The sequence below is a fragment of the Dendropsophus ebraccatus genome, chromosome 2, assembly GCF_027789765.1.
Source record: "Dendropsophus ebraccatus isolate aDenEbr1 chromosome 2, aDenEbr1.pat, whole genome shotgun sequence".
Taxonomy (NCBI): domain Eukaryota; kingdom Metazoa; phylum Chordata; class Amphibia; order Anura; family Hylidae; genus Dendropsophus; species Dendropsophus ebraccatus.
The window spans coordinates 32,341,532-32,356,988 of NC_091455.1; the positions used below are offsets into that span (position 1 = coordinate 32,341,532).

General features: G+C 46.1%; 1 protein-coding gene across 1 annotated transcript in view; it reads right to left on the minus strand.

Annotated features, from left to right (window-relative positions):
- Positions 1-12,037: 12,037 nt before the first annotated feature.
- Positions 12,038-15,457, minus strand: part of LOC138784115 (uncharacterized) — a 44,344-nt gene continuing 40,924 nt past the window's right edge. The window contains exons 3-5 of the mRNA XM_069959631.1: positions 13,631-13,763; positions 12,689-12,980; positions 12,038-12,633 (exon numbers count right to left, since the gene is read on the minus strand). Coding sequence (XP_069815732.1) covers positions 12,038-12,633; positions 12,689-12,980; positions 13,631-13,763 — 1,021 coding nt within the window. The remainder of the gene's footprint in view (positions 12,634-12,688; positions 12,981-13,630; positions 13,764-15,457) is intronic.

Here is a 15,457-nt window from a genome sequence, read left to right on the forward strand (position 1 = left end):
GCCAACCACGCTTGAAGTGGAGTCACACTTCACCATCTAGGAAATGACCGGCCAATCCAGTGACACAACATCATCACCGGCTGCTCACACCACACCTTGGGTACTTATGACGGTGGTCCGGAGTGGAGGTGTGACCCACCCGGACTATCGTTATCGCCACCCACAGAAAGGGGAGATGACCCAAGGATGGAGTAGTGACTGTGTAGGTGCCGGAACAATAATCACTGAGTCCTGTTGTCATAAATAAATCTTCTTTACTGTGAGAATACTTGGTACAATAGCTGATTATAGACTGTGGACATGACAGAACAAAATCTAGGCTAAGAGCCTTTGGAGTAGAAGAGCTGAGCTGACTTGGTTGTGTGCAGAGAAGTAGATTGAGCTAAGAGCAGTAGAGAGGAGGTTGTGCTGCAAGTTCAGAGTAGTGGAGAGGAGCTTGCAGGAAGAGCCCCAACCCAGGGTAGAAGTGTGCTCTGCCGGAACTTTGGAAGAAGAAGTAGTAGAATACTGAAGAATACGTGAAGACAGAAGAATACTTGTGCCAGTGTATCAACCTTTGTTGTTGTTACACCACCTGTTGCCCTACTGTGACGGGTGACCCGTCCTATTAGGAGGACACAAGCCCCAGACCTTGTTACCTGAGTTGAGCAAGGTGGCCAAATTACCTGGTTACACCCGCAGCTGGAAGTGCCGGATACATTACGTACCCAGTTTACAGCTAAAAATGACTTCAGCAGGACCCGGAAGTAGTGCAATGGAGGCACAGGGATGGGTGAGTTTAGGATGTTTATTGTTTTTCATGTACCCCCCCCCCCCCCTGCCTGCCATTTATCAATTGCGTGGGACTTCTCCTTTAGGTCCTCACCAGAGCCAAAATCTTGCACATTGTAAATTATATTGCTCTCAGTTTGGCACATCGGCACATGGCAGTGCGGTATACCTAACATCAAGGTGCATCTCTAGAGAAGCTCTACATACCTGATGTCATTCTTGTGCCTTTGGGGTTTCCTATCATATAATTTGGAGGGTAATGAAAGTATTACAGTAGATATCTAGTCTATGCCCGATATGTGACATTGCTAATATATGTCATCAGCTAGATCAGCGTTTCCCAACCGGGGTGCCGCGGCACACTGGTGCGCCGTGAGAACCCGCCAGGGGTGCCGCGGGATCCCGGTGGGAAATGCGACACTGTCCCTTTTAATATCCCTAGAAGCTGCGGCCGCGCAGCTTCTATGTATATGCCGATCGGTTTGATGTTCCGCCCACTCACACAGTGAGCGGGCGAAACATTCAGTCGAGCAGAATGTCGGAGCAGGACCTGTCAGCGTCCTGCTCTGACATTCACTCCCATAGGCCGCGGCACTTCATGCCAGCAGCCTATGGGACGCCGGGACGTGACCTCTCCGGCAGGTGTGATGATGTGACATCATCACGTCTGCCGGAGGTTCAGTCCCCGCGGCTCACAGGATGGAGCCTGAAGAGGAAGGAGAGCTGCTGCCTGCAGCCACACAGCGCGGATTAGGTGAGTATGATGGTTTGTTGTTTTTTTTTAAAAACTATTGGTGCATATTGGTATACTGCAGGGGGCATTATTAATATATGGGGGCATACTGCAGGGGGCATTATTAATATATGGGGGCATACTGCAGGGGGCATTATTAATATATGGGGGCATACTGCAGGGGGCATTATTAATATATGGGGGCATACTGCAGGGGGCATTATTAATATATGGGGGCATACTGCAGGGGGCATTATTATTAAATGGGGCATACTGCAGGGGGCATTATTAACCCCTTAACGACAAAGGGCGTATATTTACGCCCTATTGCCGGTAAGGGAGTTCAGAGCGGGCCGCGCAGCAACCCCGCTCTGAACCACGGCGGTCCCGGGTGCTGCTTGTAGCCCGGGACCGCAGGTATTAGCGGGCACGGTCCGATCGCCGTGCCCGCTAATACAGTAATCAGATGCAGCTGTCAAACATGACAGCTGCATCCGATTACCGGATCCAGCGTCTCCCTGGTGTCTAGTGGAGGAGATGGCTCCTCCGGGATAACATCCCGGAGGAGCCATCTCCTCCACTAGACACCAGGGAGACTCCGTTTCTGAAGCCGGCCGGGGACCGCTCCAAGATAGCGCAGTCCCCGACTCGGCGCTCATTTACTTCCGGCTGCAGCAGCCGGAAGTAAACGAGTGCCTATCTCATGGATCTCTGCAGCATATCTATGCTGCAGAGATCTCAATGAGAGATCAAAGCACTTATACTAGAAGTCCCCCAGGGGGGCTTCTAGTATAAGTGTAAAAGTTAAAAAAAAAAGTGTCATTATTAATAAAAATCCCCCTCCCCTAATAAAAGTCTGAATCACCCCCCTTTCCCAGGTTATAAATAAAAGTAAATAAATAAATAAACAAACAAACATGTTTGCTATCGCCGCGTGCGTAATCGCCCGACCTATTAATTAATCACATTCCTGATCTCGCATGGTAAACTGCGTGAGCGCCAAAAAATCCCAAAGTGCAAAATTGCGCAATTTTGGTCGCATCAAATCCAGAAAAATTGTAATAAAAAGCGATCAAAAAGTCATATATGCGCAATCAAGGTACCAATAGAAAGATCACATCATGGCGCAAAAAATGACACCTCACACAGCCCCATAGACCAAAGGATAAAAGCGCTATAAGCATGGGAATGGAGCGATTTTAAGTGACATATATTTGTTGACAATGGTTTGAATTTTTTACCGGCCATCAGATACAAGAAAAGTTTTACATGTTATATATTGTTGTAATCGTAACAATTTGAGGAACATATATAACAAGTCAGTTTTACCCCAGGGCGAATGGCGTAAAAACACATTTCCCCCAAATAAGCAAAATGCATTGTTTTTTTTCAATTTCACCACACTTTGAATTTTTTTCTGGTTTCGCAGTGTACTTTATGCAAAAATTCAGCCTGTCATTGCAAAGTACAATTAGTGACGCAAAAAATAAGGGCTCATGTGGGTCTCTAGGTGGAAAAATGCAAGTGCTATGACCTTTTAAGCACAAGGAGGAAAAAACGAAAACTCTAAAATCGAAATTGGCTCTGTCTTTAAGGGGTTAATATATAAGGGCATACTGCAGGGGGCATTATTAATATATGGGGGCATACTGGAGGGGGCATTAATAAATGGGGGCATACTGCAGGGGGCATTAATATATGGGGGAATACTGCAGGGGGCATTATTATTATATGGGGGCATACTGCAGGGGGCATTATTATTATATGGGGGCATACTTCAGGGGGCATTATTATATGGGGGCATACTGCGGGGGGCATTATTATTATATGGGGGCATACTGCAGGGGGGCATTATTATTATATGGGGGCATACTGCAGGGGGCATTACTATTATATGGGGGCATACTGCAGGGGGCATTATTATTATATGGGGGCATACTGCAGGTAGCATTATTATTATATGGGGGCATACTGCAAGTGGCATTATTACTGTATGAGGGCAAAGCAGGGGGCACTTGTACTCTGGCCTCATGGCCATAGTACTTCTCATTGTACCCCTTTATATTGCAGTATATGAGCCACATAATTATCAGCACCATATACTGTGGCGCTATACAGTGCACATCACCACAGTATATGGTGCTGATAATTATGTGCTCATATACGTGGGACTGTATGTATGAGTTTACATGGGACTGTATGTGTATATATATATATATATATATATATATATATATATATATATATGGGAATACATGGGACTGTATGTATGAGGTTACATGGGATTGTATATATGAGGGGGTTATCCTTTTTTATTTCACTTTTTTTAAATAAATAATTTATTGAAAGGACCTCTGCCCGGCATATGTCACTCTTGAGGGCTTAAAAAGCAGCTCTTGTGGTGATAAGAAGCTGATTTAAAACCCCCAAGAGTGAACTCCGTGAACTATATGTATAATATGTACTGTTTAGTGTCATTTTGTGCCATTCTGGTTGGTGGTGTGCCCTGGGATTTTTTTAAGTATAAAAAGTGTGCCGCGGCTCAAAAAAGGTTGAAAATCACTGAGCTAGATAATCACCTTTACATTCCTCTTGTATACTCTATGTAAGGCATGTAGGCCGTAACATGATGTGACGATATCCAAATACATTCAGCTTTTACAGGAAAGTAAAAACAGGCTTAATGAATTCATCATTTTAATCAGATCAGATAAGGCCTATGAAAATGCAGATTCAATGTCTCCTGCACCAAGACATAGTGCTCATAATATTTCTGCCTGCATCCAGTATCCAATCCATTACTAACACCCAGAAATTTCTAGTTTGCTACTCCTATATGCTAGAAGTGATGAAAAAATGTAATGAATTTTTTATACTTACCATCCCTAGACCAGGCACTGCAGACTCATAGGAAACTATCCCTCTGCATTATAAGAGCTCAGCTAAGCAGATAAGTATAGGTCTAATATCTAACTGCAGAATTAGGAATGCAGCTCAGGAGTAAACCCCTGTGGGGCTCCTGGATCTTCTGCTCATGGAACGTCACAACCCTGGCTCAGGAATGGCCGCTTAGCCAGTCAGCGACTAGGGAGGGACAGCGCTGCAGTCACTGAAGAGCCCTTTCTGAAGGGTTGTGACGATACATTTAGGCTGGACTTTTCCTTTAAGTTTTCCCAATACAGAGCTCCACATCCCCAGCATTAACATACATAAAAAATATGCAGACTTCCTGCAGCTTCTACTAACAGAGTTCTATGCATAACACTATGCGGTGAGCTTATTAGCTCCCTCTAGTGGTGGCTGCAGGTAACCAGCATGTTATGTTTTAAAGGAGAAGTCTGGAAAAAATGTTATTAAAGAATTGCATTGCCCCCCCAAAAATTTATACAGATCACTAATATACAATTATTACAGGAAATGCTTATAAAGTGCTTTTTTCCCCGCACTTACTACTGCATCAAGGCTTCACTTCCTGGATAAAATAGTGATGTCACTTCCTGGATAAAATGGTGATGTCACGACCCGACTCCCAAAGCTGTGCGGGCTGTGGCTGCTGGAGAGGATGATGGCAGGGGGACACTGAGGGACACAGGGCACAGGAGGGACACTGAGCATCCCTCTGCCATCATCATAAGTATCTAGATCCAGGCTCCTGAAGACAGCTTTTTGATCTTGTGCTGGTTGAAAAAAAGAGACTAAATGCAGGAAGTCCTGGTCCTCTGCGCTCACAGAGAAGGTAGTCATGTGATTGATGGACACATTGAGCGTTTGGTCTCTCTTTTTTTTAACCAGCCAAAGACCAAAAATCTGCTTTCAGGAGACTGGACCTGGATACAAGTAAGTTCTGCTTTGTTTCGAAGCATGATAACAAAAAGAAAAAATAATAATTGTAAATTGCAAACTTTCCTTATATCACATCTACTGCTGGAAAGACAGTGGCGGATTATAATATGGGTGGCTTGGGCGACCGCCCGGGGCCCGAGGCTCCGGGGGGGCCCATACCGCCCGCCAGTGGCGTCGCTAGGCATGAATATTCGGGGCACAAGCCCCGAATATTCATGCCTAGCCCCGAAAGTATCTTCCACCCGCCCCGCGGCTCGCCAGCGCTCAAAAAACAGCAGCCGCGGCCTCTAATAGTCATCCGCGGCCTGCTCGCATTGCCAGCTCCCAGGTACCGCCGCGGCGCACGCATCCAATGAACAAGTGCGGGATGACGTCATTGCATACGTACGCCACGGCCGGCCGCAGCGGCACCCAGCTCCCGCCCAGCCTCTCTCCTGCCTCTGGAGTCCGGGCGATTATCTTCAGCTGAGGGGCCGGTGTGAGCTTCCAGCAGAGAGAGCCTGTATCCCAGGTCGGAAGCTCACAGCTGCAGCCCCGTGATGCCCGAACTCTATTGCTCGGCGATGACGTCACATGTGCGCGCCGCCGCCGAGAGAAGTTCGGGACCGCGGGGCTGCAGCTGTGAGCTTCCGACCTGGGATACAGGCTCTCTCTGCTGGAAGCTCACGCCGGCCCCGAAGCTGCGCCCCAGCGGACCTGCCCAGCCTGCCTCTGCTCCCCCTGCCCTCCGGCTGCCCTCGTCCGCTCCGTCTCCCCCACCGCCCCCCAGCCTCTCCCCCTGTTTCTCCCATGCCCCCAAGCTTCTCCCCTGCTGCTCCCCCTGCCGCCCAGTCTCTCCCCCTGACCCCCAGCTTCTCCACCTGCCACCCTACTTCCCATGCCCCCAAGCTTCTCCCCTGCTGCTCCCCCTGCCCCCCAGCCTCTCCCCCTGACCCCCAGCTTCTCCACCTGCCACCCTACTTCCCCTGCCCTCCAGCGTCTCCCCCTGCACCCCCAGCCTCTCCCCCTGCACCCCCAGCTTCTCCCCTACTTCCCCTGCCCTCCAGCGTCTCCCCCTGCACCCCCAGTTCTCCCCTACCCCCCTACTTCCCCTGCCCTCCAGCGTCTCCCCCTGCACCCCCAGCCTCTCCCCCTGCACCCCCAGCTTCTCCCCTATTTCCCCTGCCCTCCAGCGTCTCCCCCTGCACCCCCAGCTTCTCCCCTACCCCCCTACTTCCCCTGCCCTCCAGCGTCTCCCCCTGCACCCCCAGCCTCTCCCCCTGCACCCCCAGCTTCTCCCCCTGCACCCCCAGCTTCTCCCCTACCCCCCTACTTCCCCTGCCCTCCAGCGTCTCCCCCTGCACCCCCAGCCTCTCCCCCTGCACCCCCAGCTTCTCCCCCTGCACCCCCAGCTTCTCCCCTACCCCCCTACTTCCCCTGCCCTCCAGCGTCTCCCCCCTGCACCCCCAGCTTCTCCCCCTGCACCCCCAGCTTCTCCCCTGCCCTCCAGCGTCTCCCCCTGCACCCCCAGCTTCTCCCCTGATGCTCCCCCTGCCCCCCAACTTCTCCCCCTGCCCCCCTACTTCCCCTGCCCCCCAGCGTCTCCCCCTGCAATCCAGGGGGAGACGCGGTAGTGTACTGACACAGCCCTGCGGTCACTACAGTACACTAGCGCAAACTTTTAAACTAGAACCCAACTACAACAGCTGCAGGCACTACAACTCCCAGCATATCCTAAGGGCTGCAGACTGTCAGTACATGCTGGGAGTTGTAGTGCCTGCAGCTGTTGTACTTGGGTCCTAGGTGCATCATACATACAATAAAAGTTAATAGTTTACTATAAAGAAATTAGTGTATTTTTTTTCTAGTTGGGGTCGGTTGTGTACGAAGCGGAAGGAGGGGGGCCCAGGTAGGGCGGACAGCCCGGGGCCCAGGGTACATTTAATCCGCCACTGTGGAAAGATATAATAAATCAGTGCAGAATGTTGAAACTCTTGAGATATTTTTTCTTAATGGCGTTTCAGAGTGGACATTGACTTTACAGACTGATATATTTTGACAAACTGTGTTAAAACGATTCGCAGTTCAGCGCCTATAGTCTGCCATGAGCCCATATTGTACCTCCTAGTGTACCAATTTTATCAAAATGCATTGTCCTCATGCTGTTTTAAAGGAGTTGTCCACTATTTATTTTCTTTAAGGGGTACTCTAGAGTAAAAATTAAGAGGCTTTTAAATCAACTGGTGTCAGAAAGTTATACAGATTTGAAAATTACTTCTATTTAAAAACAACTCAAGCCTTCCATGTCCTGCAGGAAGTGGTGTACTCTCTCCAGTCTGACACAGTGCTCTCTGCTGCCACCTCTGTCCATATCAGGTGACACCAAAGATAAACCACTTCATGCAAGACATACAGCTGCTGATAAGTACTTGAAGAGTTTTTTTTAAATAGAAGTAATTTACAAATTTGTTACCGGGTAACAAATTTGTTAGGCTGGGTAAAAAAAAAAACAACAGTACTCACCTGCCAGATAACCTGTATCTACCATTCTAACATTCACCAGGTCCCAACTTTACTCAGCAAATCACTGGTTGCAATTTATTTTTTTTTTTTACAAGTTAGCATGTAATAATATATATAGCGTTGGTGTCAGCAATTATGGCATTGAACCAACTAGACCAGCCAAACTTTTAAAGTGAAACTACCTGCTCCCCGTTGAGGATGAAGGCATGTCTCTTACCTTCATCCTCTGTGCCGCTCCTGTGCAGTTTGCAGTGTGATCCTGTGTCCGGTAAGGCCATTTGGAGCACTGGGGTCGGGGCTACCACCAGGACGCAGGATTACAGGATACAACTGCACAGGAACGGTGCAGAGGATAAAGGTAAGAGACATACCTTCATCCTCAGCACCCAATGTGCAATAGGGAACTATCAGCAGCTTAGATTAATTTAACCTGCTGATAGTTTCCCTTTCAAAGTTTTTTTTTAATCCTTCAAAATTTCCACCGTTTTTACTTCAGACAACTATTAGAAGCTATTGCTATATCCTGACATGAGGATAGACGGCTTCTATATAAACAGGATCCCACCACCAGCATGAAGAAAAGGTGGCAGGTTTTTTGGGACATAACTACAGTGAAAGCCACGCTGCCAGACACAAGGTAAGGCGCCTCGCCCTCTTCTGTAATATTCTGCCAAATATTTTTGTAGGATTAGTTTCCTCTTAAAAGTGAGACAGGAACCCCGTAATTATCCGACTTTACAAGGTGACAGTAACTTCTAACAAATTGCTGCTCTGCATTTTTCATAGAGGAGTCACAAACATATTTTACCATTCACAGCCAGTATATAGCGGGGTATAGATGTCGCCTAGACTCCTTTACATAACACTTCAGGGAAGATATGCTGGCAGGGTGGTGGGAATTGCTCTCAGCAAGTTTTAGCATTGTCAGGTATTAGATTGGTGATTTGTGATTGCAGATCATTTAGTACATGCACCATCATCTGGATGGAGAATACATTACTGCGGGTATGTAATGCACCTCTCCATTTCCCACCGAGTATAGTGCATTATAGCTGGGGGCTTCACATAGGGGGCCTTAAGTCTCCCATTACTCATTACTTTTTTAACATAGAGTGTTGGTCAAGCATTTAAAGGGGTTATCCAGGAATAGAAAAATAGCGCCACACCTGTCGTAAGGTTTTGTGTGGTATTACAACTTGGCTCCATACACTTTTAATGGAAGTGAACTGCAGTACCACACACAACCTGTGGACAGGTGTGGTGCTATTTTTTGGAACGAATGAACTATTTTTCCAATTTTGGATAATATTTTTAAAGTGTACCTGTCATGACAGCCCGCGGCCAGATCAGTTGACATTTAGGCTGCACTCAGTTTCATTACAGCAACACGGGCATTCAATTTCCCCACTCCTGGTATAATATTAATACATCACGCCATGTGGGGAACACTCCAGTACAGTTCCATGCCCGACCCTTCGAAGCAAACACGGGACGTGTGAATGAGGCCTTACCCTCTTAGGCTATGTTTCCACGTCGTAAGAGACCGGCCGTTCTGTGACCAAACTGGGCCACGGAACGGCCAGTCTCTGAAAAGATCATCCCGGGCGGTACTGCAGTATTATGTTCTGATGCGGGCGCATCCGTGCGTGCCCACATCAGAACTCTCCATAGCACACTATGAAGCGAGTGGCCGGAGCCGTTTGCTCCACTGTGTGCACTCACATGGCTTTCTACGGCCGCTATTCAATGAATAGCGGCTGCAGAAAACTGACATGTCAGTTGTGGCGCCGCAAGAGATCCCAGCCGGAGCGTATACTATGTGTATACACTCCGGCCGGGATCCCATAGAAGGAAAGGTAACATATATTAATATATGTAATATATGTTGTGTGAACATAGCCTTAATCCGGAAATTCAGGCCTCCATAGATGGGAACACACAATGAGAACATAAGGCACACAACCCAAATTGGATAAGAACAGGCGCGCAATACGCAACACGCGCAATACAGTCTCATTGTGTGTTCCCATTCAGAGAGACTCTAACTTTTGAATTAAGATAGAAAGTCTTCCCTGATCTGGCAGTGGGCCATCATAACAGGTACACTTTGAAGTGTACGAGACTGATGTAAACAGTTGAGTGGGATCCTTGTAGGAAACCTACCTTAATTTTTTGCTAAAAAGAGATTATCCCATCTAGACAATTTCTTTTCTTAGCTGTCGGCTAAGGTCAGCGGCCGATGATTTTGGTGTCAGACCATTTGACACGATCAGCTGATGATTGTTGTAATTCGCTGATCATTTTTCCTATTACCCAGAGCGATAATCAGCCCAATCGGCTTGATTCAGCCAATTATCGCTCCGTGTAATAGGGCCCTAAATAATAAGAATCTATAGGATTGGGTGAAAGGGTTGTGAACAGCCATCCATTTATCCATTTATCCTGCTGATCGTCCGGGCAGCCCATAGGATATAGCGGCGGTCTGCTGCCGCCGCTCCTGCTCCTGCTATAAGTCGTTTGTCTTTCAATATGTTAAAAGACAAGCAACTTCAACGATCAGCCGACATGAACGATGGCGGCTGATCGTTGCCTCCTATTCCACAGGACGATTATCGGCCGTAGGGGCCGATATCAGCCGATAATCATTCCATGGAATAGGGCCTTTTCTTCTTGACCAATATCTTTCCACCACCCCTTCTCCTTTGACGTTTCTTCTTCACCTCCTTCCTTTTTAACCTGCTGCCATCATCTAGCTCCCTCCTCAGTCTGTGGCCTTTCATTTTCTCCTTCACATCTGCTCTGCTGTTTATCCCCCATTTGCTGGTATCCTTCTCACCTCTGCCCCTAATCCTTATCTCTTACTTTGCAATCACCCTTCTCCTGGATCCTTCTGGATTCTTTCTTTCTCCTTCCTCCTTTATTCTCCTTGTTCTCATGTTTTCCTCTGATCTTTCTCTATACTCTTCTTATTACGTGTATCCTTTACCTTCTGTATACTTTACCTTTGCTTGCATGCTTATCCTGTGTATTTCCTTGTCATCTTCACCATCTTCAGGTTCAGCTTCATACTCCTTCTTGTTTCCTGCTTCCTTACCTAAAACCTTCTTCTTTATCTAGTCTACCCCATTGCCTGTATCCTTCTCTTTTCCTTTTATAGTTCCTAGGCTGTATCTTCCCTTACCTATGGCCATGTCTGTTATCATGCTTGCTTCTGTAAGGCCGGTCTCCATTGCTTGTATCCTTCCCCTTTGTCTGTAAGCTCATTTATCTCTAGTTCCCCTTTTCCTGTATCCTCTGGCACCTTTATTCCCTTCCTGTATCTTTCTCCTTTGTTTGTATTCTCCATTGCTTACACGTCTCTATATTGCCTGTTTCCTTTGGATCCTTCCCATTTGCCTGTAATCTTCTGCTCAGTTGCTTTCTTTACATTTCTTTTTCTCTTTTGTTATTTACCTTTTTAGTTTTTACTTCCAATGTTTCCTTCATTAGTCTATCTTATAGATTGTAAGCCCTCGTGGGCAGGGTCCTCTTCCGGCCATGTTCCTTCATGTAATGTGTCCTGATCTTGTACTGTTCCTGCTTGTTACCCCTTTCTATTGTATAGCGCTCTGGAATTAAGGGCGCTTTATAAATAAATAAATAAATAATAATAATAATCTACTCTATATCTTTCTCCCAGTATCTTTCTGCATTACTTTAACACTAGAGATGAGCCAACTTCCTAATCGCTTGGCATATTGACTCCTAATGGCTGGAGACGTTGGATCCTAGAAAACATGGATACATTTATAGTCAAATGCAGAGCATTTGGGAAGTTCACTTATTATACCAGCTGTATCTTTCACCTTCACATGTAACGTCTTCCGTCATCCTATCATCTTGTTTCTCCAGTTTTCTGTTTTTTTGCTTGAGTCCTCCTTCACCTTCTCTTTCACCTATACCCTACACCTATGCCTGTGACTTCCTTTGTTTCTAACCTTCTCCTTCAGCTTTCGTTTGCCTGAGTTCTCCTTCAACTATTAATGTTTCTTCTTTGTCAGTCTTCTTTTTCATCTTATTCACCTGTACTCTTTTTTTTAATCTTATTTGCCAATACTCTCTTCTTCCTTACAGTTGTCTCCTTCACCTGTACTCTCTTCTTCTTCATCTTATTCCTCTCTATGCTCTTCTTCTTTACAGTTGTCTTCTTCACCTGTACTCTTCTTCTTCTTTTTCTTCTTCACAGTTGTCTCCTTCACCTGTACTCTCTTCTTCTTCTTCTTCTTCACCACAGTTGTCTCCTTCACCTGTACTCTCTTCTTCTTCTTCTTCTTCTTCTTCTTCTTCTTCTTCTTCTTCACCACAGTTGTCTCCTTCACCTGTACTCTCTTCTTCTTCTTCTTCTTCTTCACCACAGTTGTCTCCTTCACCTGTACTCTCTTCTTCTTCTTCTTCACCACAGTTGTCTCCTTCACCTGTACTCTCTTCTTCTTCACAGTTGTCTCCTTCACCTGTACTCTCTTCTTCACAGTTGTCTCCTTCACCTGTACTCTCTTCTTCTTGTTGTTCTTCAAAGCTGTCTCCTTCCCTTGTAATCTCTTCTACTTCTTCACAGTTGTCTCCTTTACTTGTGTTCTCTTTATCGTCACAGTTATCTCCTTCACCTGTACTCTCTTCTTCGCAGTTATCTTCTTCACCTGTACTCTCTTCTTCGCAGTTATCTTCTTCACCTGTAGTCTCTTTTTCACAGTTATCTCCTTCACCTGTACTCTCTTCTTCACAGTTATCTCCTTCACCTGTACTCTCTTCTTCACAGTTATCGCCTTCACCTGTACTCTCTTCTTCAGTTATCTCCTTCACCTGTACTCTCTTCTTCACAGTTATCGCCTACACCTGTACTCTCTTCTTCACAGTTATCTCCTTCACCTGTACTCTCTTCTTCACAGTTATCGCCTACACCTGTACTCTCTTCTTCGCAGTTATCTCCTTTACCTGTAATTTCTTCTTCACAGTTATCTCCTTCACCTGTACTCTCTTCTTCAGTTATCTCCTTCACCTGTACTCTCTTCTTTACAGTTATCTCCTTCACCCTTACTCCCTTCTTTACAGTTATCTCCTTCACCTGTACTCTTTTCTTCTTCACAGTTGTCTCCTTCACAGTAAATTCACTCTCAGTGATTTACTGTCAGTGATTAGCTGAGCAGGCTGTCACAGAAATAACGGCAGCTACAGACATCGGGGAACACCGCCGACCGCATCATGACACCAAGGGAGCCCGGAGAGTTAACCATAACACATTCGTTATGTTTTCTTACATGTCAGCAACATGTTAAAAATGTGTGAGTGCCGGATAACCCCTTTAAGTATTTAATTGGCAGCTGATTTCTATATCCCTTGCACCTGTTCCTTTACTGTAATTAATATAAATTAAGACGTCTGATTTTCTCCATCTCATCCCAATGAGGCGAATGATGAAACCTCCCGGAATATACCCCAGGAAGGAAATAATAAAGAGCACTCTAGCTCTCATGAATGTTGAATTAGCTCCTCTAAAGTAGCTCTGTGAGAAGCAGCACAGGCTCCTATGTGACACTACTATGATACTATCTGACAGGCATATAGGCAGTCAAGGCAGATGGTTACATGTCAGATACATCTTCATAGTTAAACATTTGTGACACCCACAGGCTAATGCACCGCACCTATTGTTTAACAGCAGGAGAACAGCGTCTTCCCGGCACTATCCCCACTTCAAAAGGAGCACAGTGCATCTTAAGCATAATTGCATTACGGCTGCGTTACTTTGAAGTTCATAGAAGCATAGAGGCGTACGGCCTGGAGATGGTTCAACTCATGAACTGACAATTGTATATGGAACAGTAACCCTAGCATTGTCAGGTTAACATAGCGGACAGGTATTTCTTTTGAGGAATACCTGGTAATTATGGTTACGTAACGTAAGACAAGCATTTAGGCCAGGTTCACACCATATCTGGGCTTTAGGTTTGGCATATACAGGAGCATAGCTGGGGAGGGTCTTGGGGGGGGGGGGGGGGGGGTTAATTACCCAATGGGCCAACAAACCACCCAGTCTTGCCCAGGATACAGTATACTCTGCGCCCTCTTGTCCTCCTGTCTCTGTCCTCCTTTTGGTCATAAGTATCAAGCTAAATCAGGCTAGTAGCCCCCATATATCAGGCATTGGTTATGTCGAGGCTCTATGGCCCTGATACTACATAGGACAATAAGGCCGCTATACATTTACCTTCTTTCACTCATATTATTAAAAAAAAAAAAAATGCTTACTAAAGAAGCGGCTTTTTCCTCACCCCCTAGCAGTATTTTGCTCAAAAATAACTTTTTATATGGTGCTGCCCATTGGGATAACATAATAAACAGCGTATTCTTACCTTTCCGTGCTCCCCCAGTGTCGTCCTACGTCACCTCGGTTCCCCGACTAAGTGACCTCGCCTCCACTTCGGAGACGGACTCATCTGGGAGTGACAGCCCGCTCAGCCAATCCCTGGCTAAGACAGGACAGCGCTGCAGCCAGTGATTGGCTGAGCAGGCAGTCATCCTTTGTCTCGTTTTCAACAAGTCTACACAAAATCGTTTTCATTTCCCAAACCACCAGATTTATTAATGTATCCTGTTGCCCTTGTAAATTTGTCATTTTTTCACTTGAAAAAACTAAAACCTGATCACACCTCCACACTAGAATGGAAAACCCATAGAAAAAAATGGCAGTTTGTTTAATATACATGTCAGTTATGGAGGGTTTTTAAGGACATGCCCAAAACACACCCAATTCTCAGTTTTAAAGCACAAAATGACAGTTGTGTTGGTTTTTAGAAATTTTCTTATGGCGGAAGACGAAACAAGAAACCGACAGGTAGTGGTATACACAAAAGACAGGGGCCACGCAGCAAATATCAGAATGGACCTCCTATTCTGGCATCTGCCCCACAGGTCACAAAGGTCTGCTGTTTATTTCTCTTTGCTTTCCTTGACCTTTGACCACATCCTTTATTTGAATCAAGAAGTAGGTTCGGCAACAAGGTCTTCTCCAATCCAAGCATCTTTTATTGCATAAAAACACAATCCATATGTCACTACCAATGTGTTTCAGGTATGCTTAACTCTTAATCATGGTTTATTTGCTAACAATTTAGCTCCCTGAGGACAGGATCCTGCACAGTTTAAAATAAGAAAAGGGACCAACCAGATGTGGACCCCCCCCCCGTCTCATAGCAGCTACATGGTCTGTCTCTATGGTATGTACACTCTTGACTCTGGGTAAATACCGGACACACAACCTGAGGACAGGGGAGGTGCTGTTTTACAAGGAAGCAGCTGTGTTTTTTTATAATCCTGGATAACTCCTTTAAGCAAATGTATCGCCCAAATGCACAGTGACCCCGTCCTAAATGTATGTAAAATGTGAGAAATGAAAGAAATTTTAAGCCACCCACAAAACCTCTCAATGATACTGGGACACATTTACATAAGCCGCATCTCTTTTAGGAAATGGGACAATCCTATAATACATGGGATGGTTGGGAAGCATGCAGTGGCGTAGCTACCATAGAGGCAGGGAAGGCGGTTGCTATGGGGCCCGTGGAGGGAGGG